The 23,009-nt window shown below is 42.6% G+C and overlaps 1 protein-coding gene across 6 annotated transcripts in view; it reads left to right on the top strand.

The window, feature by feature from the left end:
- The window catches only part of CACHD1 (cache domain containing 1), a 199,993-nt gene that overhangs the window by 169,521 nt on the left and 7,463 nt on the right, over nt 1-23,009 (top strand). For 4 of the 6 annotated variants that reach the window (XM_045897497.3, XM_064589024.1, XM_064589026.1 and 1 more), the window contains 13 exons: nt 2,991-3,133; nt 3,799-3,980; nt 4,864-4,974; nt 10,468-10,590; nt 11,839-11,938; nt 12,031-12,147; nt 14,122-14,282; nt 14,614-14,700; nt 15,525-15,641; nt 17,059-17,210; nt 18,518-18,679; nt 19,984-20,061; nt 20,697-20,798. In XM_045897497.3, coding sequence (XP_045753453.1) covers nt 2,991-3,133; nt 3,799-3,980; nt 4,864-4,974; nt 10,468-10,590; nt 11,839-11,938; nt 12,031-12,147; nt 14,122-14,282; nt 14,614-14,700; nt 15,525-15,641; nt 17,059-17,210; nt 18,518-18,679; nt 19,984-20,061; nt 20,697-20,798 — 1,635 coding nt within the window. Of the gene's footprint in view, nt 1-2,990; nt 3,134-3,798; nt 3,981-4,863; nt 4,975-10,467; nt 10,591-11,838; nt 11,939-12,030; nt 12,148-14,121; nt 14,283-14,613; nt 14,701-15,524; nt 15,642-17,058; nt 17,211-18,517; nt 18,680-19,983; nt 20,062-20,696; nt 20,802-23,009 lie in introns of those variants that run through there. The other 2 variants (XM_064589023.1, XM_064589025.1) reach the window with 2 other exon arrangements.

Below are 23,009 nucleotides of genomic sequence, written 5' to 3'. Positions count from 1 at the left end.
ATATGCTGTGGGAACAAGCTCAATACAACTGCTGATAAAAATGAGGTCACTGTTTTGAAATTTGAGACCGGGAAGTGCAGTAATATTGCCAGATGAGAAAAAAGCTCAAGCTTAGATTTTTTTAAATCTCCTTTGCACAATCCCTTCAGCTACAGTGCTCGATAATGGTAGCCGCTAGCCACGTGGCTGTTTTGCACCTGAAGTGTGGCTAGTCCAAGCTGAGATTTACTTTAAATGTAAAACACTTAATTTTTATGTAAAGTGATGTTTTTGATATATTGGATTTCATAAAATACACTAGGAAAATTAGTTTAACCTCTTTTTACCGAATGTGGCTCCTGGAAAATTTTATATTACACTTGAGGATTGCATCATATTCTAGATGGGCAGTACTGCCTCACAGAGATGCTCACAAAACGTAGAGTTTATCAACTCAAAGACTTGATGCAGGACTAATGGATGAATTCTAGATCACACAGACAGACCATAGGCCAGGGTTTGACTTTCACTGGGCATTCTTCCCACTGTACCACCCAACTTCACCTTGGCGGTAGAACCTCCTCAGGACAACGTGAAGGAGTCATCAAGGACAGTTTAGTTGGTAATGAAAATGAAGCAGGATACTCAAACTCTAATGGAAAAGGAATGAAAAAGAAGGGAGACAATGGCAAAAAAAGTGGTTTCCGTCTAATTTCGTCGATGATGGGGATTTTGAGGTAAGGTGTTGAATCTATGTCAGAGCCCCATCAGGAGGGCTGAAGGAGGGACATTGTCTGTCTTGGTACACAAAGAGGAATTTTTTTAAGTGTACATCATCCAGTGCGGTTAAGTATACATGTATGTGTGTAGCTTTATGTGTCTACCTCCTAGACACAAAGCTTTGGGTCCTGTGTCTTGGTTTTTTTCTCTCCCTCAACCCAAGTCACTGCAGCAGCCTCTGCTCAAATGCCCAGTCTCTGTCACTACAAGAAAGGCCCACTCCCAAAGTGTCTCTCCCCTTAATCTCTGGCCCTACTCCTTTGTCCCTGAAGTATTATGGATTGCCTTTTGACATTTACTGCATTATTGTATCATTCTTATTCTGTTGTTTTCCTCTTTTTAAAAATTTCTAGTCTCCAACTGGTTCCTAAGCTCTCTGAGAGGGACAATGCTCTCTCTAGTGCATCTGTGCCCAGAAGGCCCCATGAGCATATGCACATGAATCCATAGCATGCTGCTAGGCAACCGAACCTTTTTAAGCTTCTGGTTTTCTTCTCCTTGATAGGACTACAATACTAATCTCCCCGGCTGTCCCATGTGGTATCATGAGAATTAAATCAGACATAGCATCACTGGAAGCACTTTCTTCTGATAATGACAAACTACGTAATTCTGATCTATCCTACTGAGGACAATTAAAAATGGATGGAAACTTGAGAGTAAAAAAAAACTTTCTGAAAAGTTTCAAAGAACTAACATGATAGCTAGGAACTAGACCAAAGTCTAGGAGAATATAAGAAACCAGAGAAGAAAGCCAATATTTAAAGCCACGTTTGCAATGCACCTATTTACCAATCCAGAAGAAACAACTGGGAAATTAAACTGTGCTTTAGGGAGTAGCTTCTTAGGGCTGGGGGAGAGGCAGAAATCAAATCCAAGACCCCCCAAATGTGGAGGCTAACACATGAAAACCCTCCCTCTCACCCACTACATATACATGTTTTAGCAGAGGTCCTGAAGAACTACATCTCCAGAGTGAGTATGAATTGAAACTGAAGAAGCCCTTGACTTGGGATTCCTGTCACCTGAGCGGTCTAAGGAACCTCACACAGTAACTAGTCGTGGACTAGTTGAGTATGGAGGTCCCACAGTGCAGCACTTGGGCCAGCATCCCGTTGTTTTGTTGAGAGCTGTCTCCGCCTTACCACCCTGCCTCATCCTGGGGTCTGGTGCCTGGCAGAAGCAAATAACAGTCCTTTCTAGAGGAAGGACTGCCCCGCTCCTGTTAGGACTCGACTCATTCTACAAATTTGTTTTGAAGTACAGTGTCCTGTCCTGTACAGAGATAGCCAGGCCACAAGGAAATAAGGCACTGTGAGTGAGAACTAACAAAAGGAATGAAAAATGACCGACAGATTTAAATGAGATGAGACACAGGACTGTGGACAGTGCTTTCTGAAAGTTTCTAAAACTATAAAATTGAACAGTGGGAAATTTCACAGACAGAGATGTAGTGTTTTTGTTTCATAATGTAATTCATTGTGAGGATTTCTGTCTTAAATAGAGAACTGGGTTTTCCTCTTAGGTAGGACCAGCAAAATTTTTGTTTATGCCAAGTTTGGCTATCCCTGTCTGTAAGAATAGTTTTTTGGGGTTTTTTTGTTTTTTTTGCATTGACTCCACTATTCCATTTTTCCTTCTTTTGAAATATCAGTACCAATATGAATAATAGTAGTTAACACTCACAAGGCATTTGTCATGTGCCAACACCATCCTACATGCTTTACACTTATTGACTCATTTGCTTTGCATAAACCAACTAATGTACTTCTCACCATACCTATAAGTTTGGTGCCATAATTTCCAACTCCACAGATGACAAAAGCATCCCATATATTACAACTTTACCCAACATCACATGGCCAGGAAATGGTGGAGCCCAGATTCAACCCCGTCAGTGTGGCTCCATGTCCTATGCTGCCTCCTTAATCCTAAGAAGTGTAAGATCTCATCCGTAGATCTAAGATATTTTGAGCATTTGCCATTTTAGGCGCTTGTATTTATTTGTACACGTGTCTCTTCTGGTTCACTCACGACTGCAAACTGCCTGAAGGGAGAGGATGAGGGCTGTTTCCTTCTTCGCTCCTTCTAGTGTTGAGTTCTTCGCTTTCCTCACGGAAGACTTTAAGCCACCATGGCTAGCAGATTGGCAGAGCCTCCGTGATGCTTTTGTTCGGGCCTGACGTGAAGTCTCAGCGTTCTCAGGCCTGCTTTGTTTGCTTGTCTTTCAGAAAGTCCAACTGTCATGTTGTCTGCTGGTAGCTTTTCCTCCCCCTACGAGCACCTCAGCCAGCCGGAGACAAAGCGCATGGTGGAGCACTACACGGCCTACCTCAGTGACAACACCCGCCTCATTGCCAACCCGGGGCTCAAAGTGAGTGCTGGCCCGGGGCCCTGCTTCTGGGGTACAGGCCTGGGAGGGGGCCTGGCAGGCAACCTGCGAAGTAGGAAGCCCAGCTCTGGGTCTGTGCTGCTCAGCTGGAGAGCCAGAAAGGCCGTGTGTGGCCCCCAGGAGGCTGGTTGGCGATGACCCTTCTGGCGGATTAAGGAGCCCTTTGGGCCAGATGAAGAATCTCTGTCAGGCCTTAGATACACTAGGGGTTTTCTAGGTGGTGGGGGGGGGGGGGCGGTGATTCAGAGATCAGTGGAACTTTCCCAGCCCCGTTTTTCCCAAGGGAAAGAAGTAAAGTGCCCCTCTGGTCTTTTGAGATAAACATGATGATGAAGTTTAAGGAACAGAGATTTAGCTGGGGTGCGTGTGTATATGTGTGTGTAATGCTTCACTATAGGATCTTTCCTCTTAAATGCAGAAAGCCTCGCTAGGATGAACAATTGAGTAAATCACACATCCACTGACTATGTTTCAGTAAGCTTTTGTTTTCACCAAGTTTGGCTATATCCATCTGCTGTGGAAAGATTTTTAAGAAGTAATTGGGCTTGGCTTCTCTGCAAGGGAGCTTTGGGAAGCCCTGCCAACGGCCCACTCTCTTTTCATGTGAGTCTTAAAGGATCCCTGCTATGTCTTCCTTTGTTTCCCAGTTCTCTGTCAGGAATGAAGTAATGGCCACCAGCCACGTCACAGATGAATGGATGACACAAATGGAAATGAGTAGCCTGAACACGTACATTGTCCGCCGTTACATAGCAACACCCAATGGCGTCCTTAGAATTTATCCTGGTTCCCTCATGGACAAAGCATTTGATCCCACGAGGAGACAATGGTGAGTTTTAGGGGCTTCCATTATCAAAGGTTCCCCCAAATCCTGGAGAGACATGATAAGTACATACAATAAAGCAACTTCAGGCAGTCACAGTAAAGAAGATACTTTCATGGCAGTGAAGACATATTTTTGAGTCTTTTTTTTTAATGCAGTATTAACAACAGCTTTGTGGGTTTCCTCTGTTGACAGTGTTTTTATCTCTTCATTGAAATTTTGAGACTGAAATGTTTTATACTTGGCTATTTCAATTCCTAGCATTTTTGCTTGAGTCCTGCCTTGCATGCAGTATGCCCATAGTGGGGATATTTAACATCCCTGCACATGATGATGGAATTAAATTACAGCCCATCTATGACCTATGAGAAATAAACAAATATAAATCCTTTTTTTTTTTTCTTTTTACCTCTGGGCTTCATTTTTACTCAGGTTTTCAAAAACAAAAGCTAGTCAGGGTATATCATGGGGGGAAGGGGGCAACTTGGGCATAAAAACAGGATTTCTGGTCTTGTGCTGCTTAGTAACTGAGTCACACATGAGTTGGCTGTCCGTACCAATCCAGGGGGCAGTTTCATGGGCCAAATTGCATTTGTTTCTACATTACTTATTGATTTCTTTTTATATTAGGTCTAAAACATCTATACCGTAGATCTTATGAAAAGCTCAAATGTATACTGAGTTGAGTGTCTCTTACAGAAGAAGTTCAGATTTTCTTGACCTCTTGTGTTGCTACAGTCAGAGATAAAAGATAGGAATCCTTTTGAACACTAACATAGGCACAATTTATAATAAATACTTTGTAGAGTTACACGTTCACTTCTCTTTGACATTTACAGAGTAGTTTTTCATACCCTAAAATAATGCGACTTTCTCTTGTCTCCATTAGGTATCTCCATGCGGTAGCTAATCCAGGTTTGATTTCTTTGACTGGCCCTTACTTAGATGTTGGAGGAGCTGGCTATGTAGTAACCATCAGTCACACAATCCATTCATCCAGGTAATACTTTAATTTCTTAGTCCTTTTTAAAACACATCAAGAATATTTTGAAAATTTGGAAGTCCAGTAGACAACCAAGGATTAGTGGCAAAAGCATGACCTTTGATGGGAGGCAACCTGGAGTCTGAATATTTTCTCTAGCTGTGTCATTTTGGATTCCCTGAGCATCCTCCTGTCATCCATAAAATGGGGATAATACCTACCTCACAAGGTTATCATGCATTTGAGTCGATGAAAAGTTCTTAGACCTCTTCTTATGAAGAAGAAAAAGATGTTAGATTCAGTAGGACAGTTTGTAGAAATACCACTCTTAACCAGTTGAGGAAATCCCACCAAGAGCCTGACAATTATTAACAAGAGAGCATTTTCCTAAGCAGAGGAGCATGTTTAATGAAGAAAAAAAACAGTATTGAGACCACAATGTTATTACTTCTTTTATTTCAGTCTAACTTTTTAGAATGATATAGGAGTTTGTGGTTATTGTCACTTTGTCCTTATATTGTCTCTTGAAAACTAAAAAGGCATTTTGCAAATTGATTTTCCAAGAATGCTATTAAATGTCAGTGTCATTATAAATATAATTTGGGTGCTTTGTATTTCAGGCCTTTGGGGTTTCAGTATTTAAGCTACAAATGGCAGTGAAATGTTGGGTGGAAAGGCAAGTCACACGTGTTGTTTTAATCCCTTCATTATACAAATAGGTGTTTTCCCCTGGTAACCAAGAAAGCCCATATTTTGGCTGGGACCCATAATGATGCCTTAAAATTTACAGGAGACGGATTTTTTTCTTGCTTAACTTTATGCTTTTCACTGGTGCTCATTATATATCAAATGATTGACATTCAGGAGAATTCTTCTAACACAAGTTCATTGGGAGCAAGAATTGGGAAGCAGTACTGTGTCAGAATTTCAATATCATGACCTGTGTCTCCATGGAAAGCAGGGGCCTGCCGCCACCAAATAGTGATTGCTTTGCAGGGCATGGTATCTGTGTGGCTCTGTCACATCTAAACAAGTAAATACTCATTTGGAACAGAACTTTTCGGTGTTCTCCTTAACAGACCATCTGTCAGGCATACACCTACTCTTGTCTGCATAGTGAGACTTGACATCTCTCCCATGTAGTCTCATCAGTTGCAAAAAAGTAAACAAAGGTGGTTTCTTTGAGGAGAGGGCAGTCACCTCGGTCTTTGATGACAATGACAATGGGCCAGCACTGGGCTTCAGATCTTGGGGGTGGGGGTGGCAGGGAGAGAACGACTGCCTGTGTGGGTCTTACTTGGTATTTGTTCCATCAGGCTCTGACACCTGCCACTCATTACCAAGTGCTATTATCTTTTCCTTCTATACAGTACAACTTGTGTGGGGGGCAGGGGGAAGACGTGGCCACAGGGAGGTGCAGATTTTAATGCTATTTTACATTTGTGTACATGTTTTTGTTAAAATTTGGATGGGTGGGAGAAGCTTCACTTAGCTGATTTATAAATATTTATGGTGTCAGCCCAAATGAAGCACGATGCAAATATGGGATTTCAAGTTAGAGAAACCTTCAGTTCACTTCCCTTATTTGGCTACTTTTTATAGTGTGCTTAACCTATACAAGTTTAGCTGTTTGACTTTAACAAGAGTGAAAAATGGCCACTTCAATCCTGGATTCTGTCCACCAGTCACTCAGTGAGAGTGTATTCCAAGAATAGGTATCTGCTCTTGCCTTGATCAATATGTAGTCCCATGGACTCGATCATTTGAACATCTGCCTTATCACTGAGCATGCTTTTATTATTTAGGGCTGTGTATTTTTCACTCAGCATAGTTTAGAATACAAGTCAACTGCACTTCTGGTTGTCAACCAAAGCAACTGTAGCTTTAATGGATGTATTGATAGATGGGCTGTGCAAAAGGTACTTTTTTCAAGCGATCACCAGTGATTTTGGTCTCATGCACCAACCTGAGAACATAACCTCCTCCTGAGATGTGATCCTACTCTGAAAAAGTATATTTGCCATTTACTGCTTCTATGACTGTAAACAAGCTCTTTTTTGCCTTAGTTCCCTTACCTATGAAGGAGGGATATTAAGGCCTATCTCAAATGATTAGGGATTACGTTAAATAATATACATGAAGCTCTTAGAATGGTGCCTGGCACTTGGTAAGTGCTTGATAAATGTGAAATACCTGTATTATGACTATGTTCCATGAGTTCTCAGAGCCTCATTTATGTAACAGGTGACCATGCCTGTGTTGAACTGATATAATGAGAATTACAGATGATGTATGTGGAGTGTTTAGCACTGGACTTGACAATGTCCAGTCCCAAATAAGTGACAATTACTTCTAATATCATGCTATTTCTGCCTTAAGCCTCTGGCATTTTAATAGGTCAGAAAAGAGAACTTAAGCTAGTGTTCAGCTAGTCACGAAGCACTGTCATTCAGCCTTGGTTTCCAGAAGTGAGAGCTGATAGCTTGGGGAGGGGCTTTTCTGACTCAGCATTCACTTATCCTAGTAACTGCCCTGGGATTCTTCCATGAGCATTATTAATAGCCTGAGAGTCTAAGTGTGCATTGTTTGGAGAATGTTAATGCTAGCAGAAGACGATGAAGTACAATCAGCGATTAAGGGACTGTTCAGATGAGTCTTTGGCAGTGAAAATCTCACAGAAGTGCTGCAAACAGCATGGTCCTTTGTACCCTGAAATGTAGGCGTGGTTTGATTCTTCTATGGTATTCTTTATGAGTTGCTATGGTAACTGTACATTTTCGAAATGCAGGTAAAAATATGAATGCTAGGCTTACATGGGCAATGTGCATGCTTTTCCTTCAGCATGTTGATCACATTGGAGCAGATAGCAGTTACACAGGGGAAGTTTAGAAACAAAATTAACTTGTCCCAGAAAAACCCGAGTTGCATTTTTCACCGAGTCCACTCTCGTATTGTAGGAAGAGCCAGAACTGGTCTATCATAAGTAAAAGGTGGTCAGGCTTGTTTAAGTCTTTTAGCCATTCTAAGCCTGATTTTCCATTTATAAAATGGGAACTCTAATTCCTTCCTGACGTGGTCACGGGAAATTGAATAGGTCATGTAAAATGGCTTGGACTCTCTTGAATGTCCTGCATCTCTAAGGAGGCGCAGTATAACATACTGGTTAGGAATATGTTCTGAAGTTGAAGACCCTGAACTTACATTCTTGCTTCCACTTCCAAATTCTTAATGTTTCCAAGCTTCAGTTTTCTGGAAATGATAATGCCTCATAAAGTCTTGTGAGAAATAATTGAAATGGGATGTATTCAAATGCCCACCAGAGCACCTGTAAATCGTGGACACTCAGTAAATATTATCATAATGGTGCCTGCTGTTTAGACGCCTCGCTCTTTCCTGGACAAGTAAGAGAGGTTTAGACTTCTTTGGACTGATACTTCAGGAAAACATTATTTGCTGCAAAAAACAAATGCCATGTAAGGTAACCGAGTCTTGGATTTCTTCCATGGTAGAATTTAAGTGGCTTCAGTAACAATAGAAAGCTTTTTTTTTTTTTTAATGTTCAGTTAGCCAGCATAGAGTACATCATTAGTCTTCGATGTAGTGTTCAATGATTCAGTAGTTGCGTATAACACCCAGTGCTCATCACAACACGTGCCCTCCTTAATACCCAGCACCCGATTACCCCACCCCCCTCCCTTCTGCAACCCTCAGTTTATTTCCTGGAGTTCAGAGTCTCATGGTTTTTCTCCCTCTCTGATTTCTTCCCATTCAGTTTTCCCTCCCTTCCTCTGTGGTCCTCCACGCTATTCCTTATGTTCCACATATGAGTGAAACCATATGATAGTTGTCTTTCTCTGCTTGGAATATTACTCAGCCATCAGAAAGGATGAGTACCTACCATTTGCATCGACATGAAAGGAACTGGAGGGGATTATGCTAAGTGAAAGAAATCAAGTGAAAGAATAGAAAGATCTTACTGAGGCAATAGCCTCTCAGAGATAACCCCACAACATGGTCCTCCTTCATCTCATGCCAAACACAATTTTGACAGCAAAGCTTTGACAGAAATTTCATTGTGGGTCAAGGTCCTTTCTGATGGTTTTCAAGGGGTTTTTTTTTTGGCGGGGGGATGGGGGGCGCAGGTAGAGGGTTGGGAATGATATGTTAGTATTGATGTTGACAGTAACCAGAAGGGGACAGTTGTCTACATAACAAAGCTAATTTCACTCCCAAGTTTTGATTTTCCAAAAGATGATTTTACTTTGGGAAGTTTCTTCTGAGCTCTCCAGTTGCTATTTTTAAGATTTTTGTCTATAACAGCCCCATTTTTCTCTTGGTACTTTATAAGAAATCAGGCAGGTGGGTGATAGTAATGATGGGGCCCTGTAATGTCTCACGTTGCGTAAACCCTGCAAATTCCCAGCCACAAAGGTACAGGAGCTCATTGGCCAAATAACCCAAACCATTCCAAATGCCCGTGATCATAGATTAGAAAGAACCAAGGTTCCACGTGAGAAGTCCATGCTGCTTATATATCGAGCATTTCTCTAGATGAACAATAAGTTGACTCTCTGTCCAGATCTGAGCTTTAAGCCCTGGTTGGTTTTCTTTAGAGTAACTTCTTTTTGTTGGGTATTTTGGATAGGTTAGGCAGCTATAAACACGCTGGTTCATTTAAGTCCAATGACAGCCTTGTGAGGTAGATACTACTCTCCCCATTTTCACATAAGAAAACTGGGTCTTGGAAAGGTTAAGTAGCCTCCCAGGAGCCACACCAGTGGAAACCTAGAGGGGCCAGGATTTGACCCCAGATCTGCTTGATCCCAGAGCTAAAGGCTTAGCAAGCACCATGTGGTACTACCCAACTTTATCCTCTTTGGTGCTCGTCTTTCTGAGGGTAGAATTTTAGATTGGAGAAGGAACTAGCCTGTGAACCGGGTGAGTTTCTTTCTAGAATCTGAGCTGTGTTTTGAGTAGAGTCAACCTTAATGTCATAGAAAGAAAATGAGACCTAGTTCTTTACTGAGTTTTGTATGACGTTACACTAGTCAGTTAACCTTTATGAGATCCCAGTTTCCTTATTGAATAAAATGAGGGAAATAAATAAAGGGATCACTCAGGTTCCTTGTCTAGAGGTTCCTTGTTGGGAGGAATCATAGTAGTCATGCATCCAATCTCCCACTGATGCCTCTTCCTGCCACTTCCATATTGTTGCCAAAGAGTAGTCCAGCCACTGAACATGTAAAGTCAGGGCTAGCCATATTCCATAGCTGCCCGTGTTTTGGACTGGTCTTACTAGAAAATTCTACCTTTAGCCTTAAGTTTTCCTCTCAGCAAATCTCCGTATTATGCTAAATCAGTCATTTAGTTGATCATTTTTATAGGGGTGAAAAATGTGGAGAAACAGTAGGCATATATTTCTAATACCATACAATGTCCTTATGAGTGAATGTAACTTTTACCTTTAAATAAGACGTGCCTCTTGTTCTCACTGATCTTTTTCACATGAAGTACACAGCTATCTTCCGGGCATACTGTGGCTGTGATGGGCATCGACTTCACACTTAGATACTTCTACAAGGTTCTGATGGACTTATTACCAGTTTGCAACCAAGATGGTGGCAACAAAATCAGGTAAGCCCTTCAGGGACACCGTTTCCTATCTAGCTGCAAAATACAAAGAAAATGATGTCCGATATCTCTGGTTAAATGGCAACCACGTTGTCAGAGTCAAGACCAGAAATTCAGTCCATGGCCTGGGTGTTCAATTACAAAGGTTTTTGTTCTTTCATTTTTCTAAGCTGCATGCCATTTATGATTGAGACAAACAGACTCGTCTCATAACAAGGAGAATAACTGTGGCATAGAATTCTCTGAAAGCGCTTATTTCTCTCTGAGTCAATAATTAGAGGTTTCCCAGATCTTGGGTGCTAGAAAGCCCAGCTAAGATGTGAACTTAGTTATTAAGCCAAAGTCTTTGTGGGAATTTCAGGCACTTGGACTGTTCCCTTTTACATTTCCCCAGAAAGAGGTTCATATAACTAAAAGTCTTCACTTCCTAATTTCGAAAGAACGTGTCTGATCAAAGCCAGGTTATTCCCTTGATTTAATGCAGGCCACTTTTTAAAATAGTTTTCTTATTTCACTCTCACGGCCCCTGCTTCCTATCACTGCTAAATTTCATTGGCCCTTAATAGGGAAATGCAGGATTCATAGCAAAGTGTTGCAACACATGCAGAATAAAATAGAGCAGTGCATAGTCTTGGTTAGAGCAGTTCTAGCTTTGCTTACTTAGTGTTTCCATCAAATATATTTTTGCATGTCCCGCAAGTTTGTATTTCATATATATTTATCATTTATAGGCTTAAAGTTTGCGCCTATAAATACCCAAGGCCACTTCCTTCAGAGTCTCCCTCCTCTGAAAGAAAGAATAAACTTGCCACTTATATATCCTTGCAAAAGATTTTTGAGTCCATCTTCCTCCAACTAAGTGGACACATTCTGTAGGAACTAGGTAGGTAGCCTCAGAGTGAGGTGTAACTTTGTTACCGTAAATCGTATACTGGGTAATCTATCAGCTCAAGAATAATGTATCTGTTGTGGCACCTGGGTGGCTCGGTCGATGAAGTGTCTGACTCTTGATCTCAGCTCAGGTCTTGATCTCAGGTTTGTGAGTTCAAGCCCCGCCCTCATTAAAAAAAAAAAAAAAAAAAAAGAATAACATATCTGCCTGCCTGCCTGCCTGCCAGCCGACCTTCAGTGAATTTGTTCAGTGAGGTTTTACCGAGATAAATGCAATTTGTTTGGGGGATAAAAAGATAAATGCTCTCTGAAAGTGTAGAGAGTTTAGATTACTGAGGGATGTCCCTTGTTTTGGCACAGGTGCTTCATAATGGAGGACAGGGGTTATCTGGTGGCACATCCAACCCTCATTGACCCCAAAGGACACGCACCTGTGGAACAACAACATATTACCCACAAGGTACTTGTTGTGAAGCCGCTAGCTCAGTGCTCCCACAGCCTGTGGCTCATTAATTACATGGCTTGTGTCTTCTGTCTGCTTGACCTTGCTAGGAGCCCTTGGTAGCAAATGATATCCTGAACCACCCAAACTTTGTAAAGAAAAACCTGTGCAACAGCTTCAGTGACAGAACAGTCCAGAGGTTTTATAAATTCAACACCAGCCTTGTGGTAAGTTGGTCCCTTGCATTCTCACATCCCATCCCACCGTGGAATAGGAAATGGACTCATAGTTAATATCTGAGTATGACTCTTGGCTGTTTCATTGCCTGAGAATTATGGAATGATAGAACAGGACCTCAGTCCAGCTCCCCAGCTTGACCAGTATGGGGTATAAAGCCCAGAGTGGAGAAGTGAATGTTTTAAGGTCTCACACTTGGTGTTTTGTTTTGGTTTTGTTTGTTTAAAGACTCACCCAGCCGAAACCCTTTGAAATGTCTGCAGCAGTCTGTTCCCACACTCTTATGTAAATATGTGTGGCCCCATGTGTTACCCTCTTCCTGTCTTCTCGAGATCCTGCAGCCTCCTTAAATTCCTAAGGCCAAATTAGGTCATTTCTTGGTCATCCACCCAGTTAGATGGGAACTCTCATGTAGATCATCTAAAAATAACTTCTTTTTTTGTAGCTTAGAGTACTCTAAGTCTTTGATTTGAGATAACTGCAAACTTACCTAGATATGGTTTAAGATCCTTAAGAATATTCTTATTAATTTGCAAATAATCTTAGCTGGGAAAGAACTAAAATGGGTAATGGCAGAACCAACATTCAAAAAGTTATTCACAAGGAAGCTCTTTATTTAGAAAAGGAATTTATATCATTAAATGTGTAATTAAGAATTTTAAAGATGCATTGGGTTGATTGAAAATCCTACTCTCAAAAAAGCAGTTGCAAAAACAATTGGGGAACAGAAGAGTTTAAAAAATGAATAGATGAATAGGTTAGTGCTTTCAGAGCAAAGGGACTCGTCAGGACTCTGTTTGGACTTTGCCCCATTCTGAGGAACACTCTCCTTAAAGGAGACATTGACACACTTGAGTGTGATCAGAAGGAAGCTGCCAGGTACGGTTGTTCTAGGAAAGTCTGATTTCCTCTGTGTATCTTCTACCATTTGTGCACTGACTTCCTGAGCCTTCAGCAGACAAAGCCAGACTACTCCGGGAGAATTGTTCAGAAACGCAAAATTTTAGTGGAAGATGAATTAGAATAATTTCTTAACAGCTCAAGTTATTCCAAAATGGAACTGGAGCATTTCTGGCTAGTGGAGCTAACAGGATGATAGACCTATATGATTGCTGATATAGTAGAGGGGGGCATCTTCCAGGCAGTGGAAAATTCATCTAGACCTCTAAGAATCCATTCAGTGCCACGATTCTCAGAGTTCGGCTTATCCTCACCACAGACATATAAGGGATGACTAGCATGGAAATGAGCATGGGATTACATAGTTGGCCTACTGCATTGGACACACGTGCAGAAAAAAAGGACCATACTCAACTTCACAATGCTGCTTTTGAATCTCTGGTTTTCTGTATGGTAGACCAATCTGGCATTTCAAGACTGGCTATCACATTTTCTTGTCATAGAATGAAGAAATGGATGCTTGCTTTAGTTATTTAAATATTCTGTTCTATTAAATATTATTTAATATTTAAATATTCTGGAAGCAGAAAACTGGACTCCTAACGAGTTTTTAAATTTTTTTAAATTTTATTCTAGAAGAACAGGTTTGTTATCGAAGGTGGGGCAAGGAGTGCATATTTTCTGGTGGATTAGGTTTGCCTTTGAATGCATTTTAAACTATTCCTTACCCAAAAGTTGTCTTTCATTGTTTCTTGCACTTATTTTCACGTTATGATATATTGTAATGTGTTTAAAAAGATTATAAGAACAGCTATAAAAATTGTATCTCCTAAAAGAATAAATAATATACACACAACTGTTAAGTGGGAATTGGGAATGATCTCCAATGGTATTAAGAAAAAATTCTCTTTTTCCAACTTTCAACAGTGACTCTGTATTACTAGTCAGAAATAAAGTTTTACTGTAAGCTATTTTCAGCAGGTGGTTGAAGGGTTGTTTTCACCATGGCAGGGCTGAATCTTTGCATTGTTGTCTGTCACTTCTGACACCTCCGTTGTCTCCAGGGAGATCTGACGAACCTCGTGCATGGCAGCCACTGTTCTAAGTACAGACTGGCGAGGATCCCAGGAACCAACGCATTCGTTGGCATCGTCAATGAAACGTGCGACTCTCTCGCCTTCTGTGCTTGTAGCATGGTGGATCGGCTCTGTCTCAACTGTCACCGGTAAAAATGCAATGGGGCTCTCTTTACTCCACTGTTGACTATCTGAACCGATGCCAGGCATTTTATAGCGGTATCTGCAAAATAAACAGAAAGCACAGGGGTGTGTCCCGGAGAAGAAGAAGGTCCTGGTTAGAGAGGTATTTCCAGCTGTTCAGTTTGCTGAAGAGTCACGAATTGAAGCCAATTATATATTTAAACCTTTAGTGCAACTTCCCTTTGACTGTCCCTTTTAACTAGCTCACAGTGTCTTCTGTTTTCCTTCTTCTGATACATGCACAGTATAAAGTTTGTCATTGACCCTCTGCATAGTGATTTTCCTTTTGCCTTTCAGAATGGAACAAAATGAATGCGAATGTCCCTGTGAGTGCCCTCTAGAGGTCAATGAATGCACCGGCAACCTCACCAATGCAGAGAACCGGTAAAATATACATATTACATAAATTTGTGTAATATATATGTTGTACACACTGGGAGCCTCCTTTATAGATTTGTTTTGGGTTGTGGTATAAGAAGATGATTCATTCTAATAACTGTTCACTGAGTCAATTTCAAGCCTTAAAATGAAGTCCTCTTTCAGGTTTACATTCAAATGCTGTGAAAATGTTTAAAATTATATGTGGTCCACACAAAAACGATGAGACTATTACAAGCATATCACTAAGTGTCTGCCATGCATCAGATACTTTATGCACATTGTGTCACTTCGTTTTCAAATCAACCCTGTGATAAATCTGTAGGTACCTTTCATGCACACATGCCTACGCCTAACCTAGTGTTCTTTGTATTATTAGTGACAAATCTTAAGACCACAGTTAAATAAGTTGGGGTAAATCCCTTCTCTGGAACTTAAATGAAGGAATCCTGTGTGTGCTGATATACAGGTGTATGTTTAAGCATAGAAAAAATGTCTAAAGGGACCCTCATTAAACTGTTAATAGTGATTACCTTGGAAAAGAATGAATTTAGAGTGGTAAGTCAGGGAGATAACTTTCACTTCTGATTGTATACATTCCTGTTTTGTGGGATATTTATGACTTCCTTTTTATATATGTATATAAATTATTGTACGTAAAGATGAACAAATTGAAGCTCAGAGTGGTTAAATGATTGGCCCAAGGTTACATCTAGTTAAGTGGGCAGGATTCAAACCCAGATCTGTGTGACGCTATCAAGGGCCAGAGGCATGATGAGTTTGGAATGTGAGTGGTGTTGGTCCTAACCTCCAGACTTGCTCCTGCCTAGAAACCCAAGCTGCGAGGTCCACCAGGAGCCAGTGACATACACAGCTATTGACCCTGGCCTGCAAGATGCCCTTCACCAGTGTGTCAACAGTCGGTGCAGCCAGAGGATGGAAAGTGGGTAAGCCTGGCCCAGTGCTTGCGTTTACTTCTACACAATCACTGCAGGAGTAGAACCGAGTAAAGAATGGTGACTATCAGCCTCATTGAGCTTTTCCAGCTGGTATTTAGAATTCTCTTTCTTGGGTGCCTGGGTGGCTCAGTCGGTTAAGCGACTGCCTTCGGCTCAGGTCATGATCCTGGAGTCCCGGGATCGAGTCCCGCATCGGGCTCCCTGCTCGGTGGGGAGTCTGCTTCTCCCTCTGACCCTCCCCCCTCTCATGCTCTCTCTCATTCTCTCTCTCAAATAAATAAATAAAATCTTTAAAAAAAAAAAAAAAGAATTCCCTTTCTTGGTATTTTTTAAAGGTGTACCAGTTTTTCAGACCCAAAAGTGATTCCTATGAGCCTTTTATCCAGCAGACGTAATGTTGTCCAGTTTCCAAGTAGTTGTAGCTACTTGGCATTTGTACTGCATGTTAGTCACCTCATCTGTGGATGGGAAAGTTACTCTTGGAATAAAAGGAATGAGAGGGGACCTGGCCTGAAGAAGCAAGGGCAAAGGGGCAGGAACTCTTGGGTTCCTGAAGCAGAACCCAGCTCTATGTGTGACACACCATAGCTCATCGATTCTGCTTTCTTAGAAAGCAGAGAGGCTTCATGGTAGCTTTGAGAACCAAAAACTACATGTCCCCTACTCCCTCTCCCTCCTCTCTAGGATGTTTGGGACTAGCCATCATGGGGATAGTGGCTGTGGTGGACTACAGGGGTGGGAGTGGGGTGATTTGTTTCTTGTGGTTGCAGGTAGCCATTTGATTAAACAGTCAGTGGGTGGAAGAGGCAGCCAGTTCTACTTTTAGTGCATGTTTTAGCAAAGGAATGGTCGGGCATCAGATGAATTTGGGATGTTAGGCAGTAACTCAAAATTAGTTAAATTTGAGAAACACTGCACACATCCTCTTAGAAAGTCATAATACACTTAACATATTAAAAGTTCTAAGAAATTGGCAGTAAGGAAACCTGTTTAATTGATCTAGTATTTCCCCAATTTATTTGACCCTTTTTTCCTTCCTTTTTTTTTTCTTTTAAATGACCCTACACTTGGGGTCAGGCCAAAGTCTAACAAACTTTGGGGCCATTTGGTCTTGTAAGATGATTTGGGATAATCCTGCACTGATCTGTGATGTGTGGATTTTGTGGTATGATCCGCAGAGAGAACAGGTTTATTTCTCTCATTTCCAAGCTGTTGAGAGACATAAAACAGCTATCCCCCGGCAGACTGTTGCTATTCTTCTTTTATAAGGAAAGGAAACTAAAGCTCGAGGACTTACAGCACTAGTAAGTAATGGAGCTCTTGAGAGCTGTCTGATGCCCAAGTCCATATGCTGTCCCCTGCCCAGCCCTGCTTCCTGGAACACTCAGCATCGTCTTTCTGGCAGGGACTGCTTTGGTGTGCTGGATTGTGAATGGTGCATGGTGGATAGCGATGGAAAGACGCATCTGGACAAATCCTACTGTGCACCCCAGAAAGAATGCTTCGGGGGGATCGTGGGAGCCAAAAGTCCTTACGTGGATGACATGGGAGCGATAGGTATGTTTGTTGAGAACCCGGAATGTTTTGATTCTTGAATACGTTTTTTGGTTTTTTGGGGGTTTTTTTTGGCCTCTACACTAGGACAAAACTCTTAAAAATGATCCTCTACCCTATTTTCCTGTTTCCTTTGCCAGTAGTTTTTAGTTACAAAACCAAGGCAGATCATTACCTCCAAAGCTGGCTAGATATTCTGTGCAGAGTAAGCAGCCATGGTTCCTGCCAAATTTTACAAGCCTGGAATTCATTTCCATAAAGCTTGTTCTGAGAAACATCAGGCCTGATTTCTGTGTGGCTGAACTGTGGCGTTTGTTTGAATGTGAGTCCCAGCTGTCAGAAGAACAGGGCCAGCGATGGGTGGAGTGACCAGTGCGTGGCGGTCTCCTGCTAAGGCCCTCCCTCCCTTATGACGTTTGCAAAGCAGGAGTCTTGTGGCTCTAAATCTGTACTTAAGGTGTTGGGGTCAACAGAAGCCAGAGCTACCTAATGTGGTCTGGGTAACTTAGGGTGAGGGACAGGGACCCAGTAGGGAGGAATATGTCTGAGATCAGGCTGCAAGACCTCAAAAATTCCACCTGCCTACCTCCACTAAGATTTTCTCCGTGTCTTCCTGGAGCTAGCTCAAGGTCCTAAAGCTTACCTGGCAGGTGAGCTACTAAACCTTTTTTTTTTTTTTTTTTAACATCTCCCCACATTAACCTGTCTGCAAAAGAAAAGCTCCTCCTAGGTGTGGAAGGGTCCTGAGCTCACATATTACCCCTGAACCAGGTGAGGACACAGTCGAAGTGACCTTGTTCTAAAACATCCCTTTATATGTCCACCTGCAGTCTCCTGCATGGGGATACAAATAGTGTTTTAAAGGGAATCCATAAGCTTTGAAATGTGATCTTTTTTAGGGGTCGTGTGACAGATCCATTGGCATAAAGGACACCAGATACAATAAATCTGTGCTAAGAGGCTCACGTTGCCCTCACCTCTGTACTACATGACTTCTCTTCCAAGAGGAGCCCACACCCTGGGGAGCAAGGCTCTTGGCCCTGGGCAGCCCATGTTTAAGTGCTTCTCGTCTGGTTGGCTTTTTAGTAGTCCTTGCCAGGGGTGCTCTTGCTGGGCCAAGCAACCAACATTTCAGTTGAGAACCAGGGATTAAAGGAAGTCCCTACTCCCATGTTCTGGTGGCTTCTCTTTGACGCATTCAAGACTTAGAGTAGCTGCCCTTGTCTCCACCAAACCCTACCCTGGTCCTCACTTCCTGCCACACTTGGGAAATTGTTACGAGGGACATCTGTTTGTTTATTTGAACAAAGGTGATGAGGTGGTCACGTTGAACATGATTAAAAGTGCCCCCGTGGGTCCCGTGGCCGGAGGCATCATGGGCTGCATCATGGTCCTGGTCCTTGCTGTGTATGCCTACCGCCATCAGATTCATCGCCGGAGTCATCAGCACATGTCTCCTCTGGCTGCCCAAGGTGAGCTCCAAATGAATCCAAAGCTCCCCCAGGAGGCCGCAGCCTCCCTCGTATCCTTCCGAAGCTGGAAGGACAGCAACCGATCACGCAAGCCGCTAAGCACTTAAAAGAACAGCACTGCGATTTCCGCTTCCGTGGAGTAGGATCTGCAAGTCCCCAAAGCCTCCTTTCCTCCTTTAGCCCATGGCTCATTCTTCAGTGTCTAAACCCTGCGAGTTTCATTTTGATTACCCAGAAAAGCCCTAGATGCTCTCTCCTCTTCTGCTACCTCTTACCTACCTCTTAGCCTACCACAGCCCGCCTCTGGAATAAGCCAGTCAGGGGAGCTGGGATGCTGAGAGGGAAGTTTGGTTCTTCCCTCGGCTCCAGAGTGCTGTCTCTGCTGTTCCAGACAGGTAGAGCAAAGATACCCCAGGCCACGATTGGCAAGACCGTGAATCTGTTCTGTTGCTGCTATTATTACATGCTGTGAATGAACACGTTCAAAGCAATAATCACATCTCTTAAATGAGAGAAGTAATTGAAGTCAGATACAAAATGAATAACCTGCAGTCGTGATTTCCATACCAACAGTTAAATGTGGTATCTGTGCTGGTTTGCGAGGACAAAACGAATGGCCATCCCCAGCCTCCCTAAAAGCTGCCAGGAATATGTTAACCTGACCTTTATGGAGATGAGGCTCACTCACCATTCTTCCTGGACTTGGTCGGGAGCCACTTTGCTCAGCAGTATGGGCAGGTTGGCGTTGGACTGTTTCACTGTGGCCACAATCCTGATGAGGGGGAAGGAGGGAAGATCTTGGGATAATGTTGCCTGATGGAGTAACAGGGCTAATCACAAAGCTCCTTCCCCCGGTAAGATTTGGGTACCAGGATTTCCCCTTGATCAGGATGTGACTATCATCCAATGTAAACCTTATGCCTGGCCTTTGATAGGGTTTCGTAACCCCATTTCATCAGCACAGTCAGCCATGGCTTCAGACCCTTGCCTTCTGTTTCAGGTACATTAGTAGAGAATTAAAAGATCCATTAGCCTCTATCAGTTTATTTTCTCCTTTCTTCAGAAGTTAACCTCAGGTGCCTCTCTTGATTATTCACTTCTGGTCCTCCCTCTTCTGATTCCTGCTCCCTCCTCCTTAAAAATAAAATAAAATAGATGGGACATCAGTTTATTGTCCTCCAAGTTTGGACTCATTCTTGATGGAATGCTGTCAGCAGCCAGCAAACGAGCGCTCCGTAGGGTATTGAAGCAGGTGATTTTGTTTGATTAAATAGTCCTGTTTCTCTCTTTTTAATGATGGGTAGAAATGTCCGTGCGTATGTCCAGCCTGGAGAACGACAGAGACGAAAGGGATGATGAGAGCCGAGAGGACAGAGGCATCAGTGAGTACTGAAGCCACCTCACTGTGGAATGTGCCTGCAGGAGGCTAGCCCATACGAGACGCTCTTTCTTACATCCTTTTGGCTTATATTAGAATTTCAGAATCTTTGACATGACTGGGGCTTTTCCTCCCCCGTTTTCATTAGGAATAAGCGTAGGTGCTTGCTTTGTTTTAGAAAAATCTTAGAAGATTCCAGGATGTTCCTTTTTGCATGAAGTGCTTTGGCCCAAAACCCCTCACCCTACATTTTCTTTCTCCTCCTCCTTGCTTTCCAGCATAGTATTATTTCAGAAAGGCAATCATCGGGTGTACATTGTTTTAGTCCCTCGGGGAATTAAAATGTAGATACCTCGGGAGGGTGGTGGGGGAAGAGTATTTCTTTATCAAAATAGAGTTCCATTAGAGATACATACCTTGGCCTTCGACTCTATAGAACATATCTTCTTAATGCATGTTGGAGACCTGTAATTAGGGGGCCTCTCACTGCCACTAATCCTCACAATTAAAAAAATTACTTATTCTCTCTCTCCAAAGAATAGCTCCCCCGAACGTGTGAATGAGCCTGCTCAGAGCAAATGTGCTTGATACAACAAAGATACTGGCATCAGAGTGACTAACTGTCCTTGCTTCCCGCAGTCAGCAATACTCGGTTTATAGCTGCAGTCATCGAACGACACGCACACAGCCCAGAAAGGAGGCGTCGCTACTGGGGTCGATCGGGAACAGAAAGCGATCATGGTGAGGTCTAGTTCCTTCTGAGGAACCCGGTGGGCTCCTGTGGGCCATTGCTCACACCCCCACTTGTCCCTCCTGTTCTGTGCTCAAATTAATTACTTTGACATAGTTTTCCAAAGGACACATTCCAACAAGGCATGTTTATAGGAACCCTATAGTTTTGATTATGTCTCTGCACTCCCAGGCATAAGTGAGAGGACCTCTTGGCACACAGATTGCTTTCTAGGTGTTCTTCATGCATAAAGATTCACGTTGTCTAAATGGAACCCGCTTACCACTCCACTTGATCCTTGGTAATTGGCATCCTCGTTGGTCCTACTGCGCAGTGTTGTTAGTTGGCAAACACCAGCATCCTCGAGGGCGCTGTCAGTCATTACGCTTTGTATATGACAGGAGTCCATGCTTCCTTCTGGCATTCCCTGTCCTGACCTCCAGCCTTGCCTGGAAGGTTCAGGGAAGCCTTCACCAAGGAGACAACAATTTTCACTGGGCCTAAAGGGTGATGAAAGAAAAGTTGGAGGCAAAGGATATTAGAGGCAAAGGGACTGGTGTATAGAGTTAATCATGGCGGTTGTATAAGGTGTATAAGCTCTAAGATGCTCAGAAAGAGTAGAGGTTGGATTTTGAAGAGACACCAAGGCTGAGCAGGCCGTGAATTAATCAAGTCCACATGCTGTATGGAAGACTTGGCCGCCACCTAGACGCATGGCTTGGCCTCACAGAGAACCGCGGCCATGTTGTTGGAGTGGCAGGAGTGTGGGGCCTTTCCTGTAATTGGAAGATCTTTTTATTTTTCATAGGGTTGTTTAATTTTCCAGAAATCTTTATTTTCTTCCCAGAATCAGGTCTTTTTTAAATGCGTAGATAATGCATTATACCTTTTTGACTCTTCTTTCTCCACATCTACCCTGGAAAAAAAAAAGGAGCGGGGATATCTGCAAACAGTGTGCTCCCACCCCTATGCTAAAAAATGCACGAGTGGGTATTCATCAGAGAGACCAGTGCAGCCTTTTACATGAGAGCCAGTGATTCAAACTCCCTTTGGAAAACAGGAGAAGCCAAAACCCTGATTTGTAAATTGGAGGCTCCTAATTTGGGCTTTGAATGACATTATTCCCAACAACTAAGTAGAAACTTCAGGTTTCTATGGAGAGTCGAAGTACAACTTAAATTTTTCAGTTTCTTTGACTTTCTGCTTTTTTTTTCCCCCTAAAAACCTTTGAACCTGCATAAATTCATTCTGCTAGGCAGTTCTGTGTCTCTTCTCCTTTGAATAATAAAACAGGTTTGAGGCTACTAAAGTTCAACAGAAATAATTTCTTATTCAGCAGAAATACTGAATCCTTTCTCTCTCTCTCTGTCTCTCCCCGGATAGAAATTGCTTCAATACGAAATTGGAATTCTGAGTGACGTTTACGATATTCCATTAGCTCTCCCATTGTCTTAGGAAAATGGCATATGAAGCAACAGCTTAGATAAAAGGAAGAGTGCAGTGTCAGTATCTGAAAGCTAAGGAATCTAGCTAAGGGCTTGCTTTCTTTCATTTTTCACAATAATTGGATCCCTGTTATCCCCCAGGAATGAAAAATAGTTTCTCATGCAGACAGAATACAACACCAAAAGAAATGGAAAGCATTGACATGCCACATACTTCTGAATGCACCACAAAATCAATAGCATTTAACTGCCTGTTGTCCTATCCCTGGGCCTGTATGGCAGGTCACTGAAAACCATGGCATCAAGTGCTCATGTCCCTGTGATGCCAAGAATAAGCCATAAGTCCACGTTACAACAAGGAAATCTAATTGAATTGTTTCGTCAGCACACTTCTTCCTCAGCTCTGTGTTCTTCTACTCGGTGAATGTATTGGGCACCTGCTCTTTGCTTAGCCTGGTGGAGGGACTGGTGAAGGGACGGCCTCGTTTCTGTAAGGCAGAGGGTATGGAGGAGCTTGTAAGATAGGGTCAAGCACAGCTCACTGGGAGCCCCCCTCTCCCCGTCTCCCCAGGTTACGAGATCTCAGTGAGACTACTTTGGACCTTAGTGTCCTAATGATTAAAATGGGAAGAGAAACTTCTCCCTGGTGAAGTTATAAGCATTAAATGCGATAACGTACGGCAGGCATGTTGAGCTCAGGGTTGACCTCCCCACCTCGGTACCCAGTGTGCCCTCAAGGAATTTACAATCTAGCAGGAAGCTGTAAATAAATGCATG

The sequence above is a fragment of the Mirounga angustirostris genome, unplaced genomic scaffold (genome assembly GCF_029215605.1).
Source record: "Mirounga angustirostris isolate CCGP_5_RB_7025 unplaced genomic scaffold, mMirAng1.0.hap1 SCAF_4, whole genome shotgun sequence".
Classification (NCBI taxonomy): Eukaryota; Metazoa; Chordata; class Mammalia; order Carnivora; family Phocidae; genus Mirounga; species Mirounga angustirostris.
The sequence above is the reverse complement of the archived record's forward strand: the minus strand, read 5'-3'. Positions and strand labels throughout refer to the sequence as shown.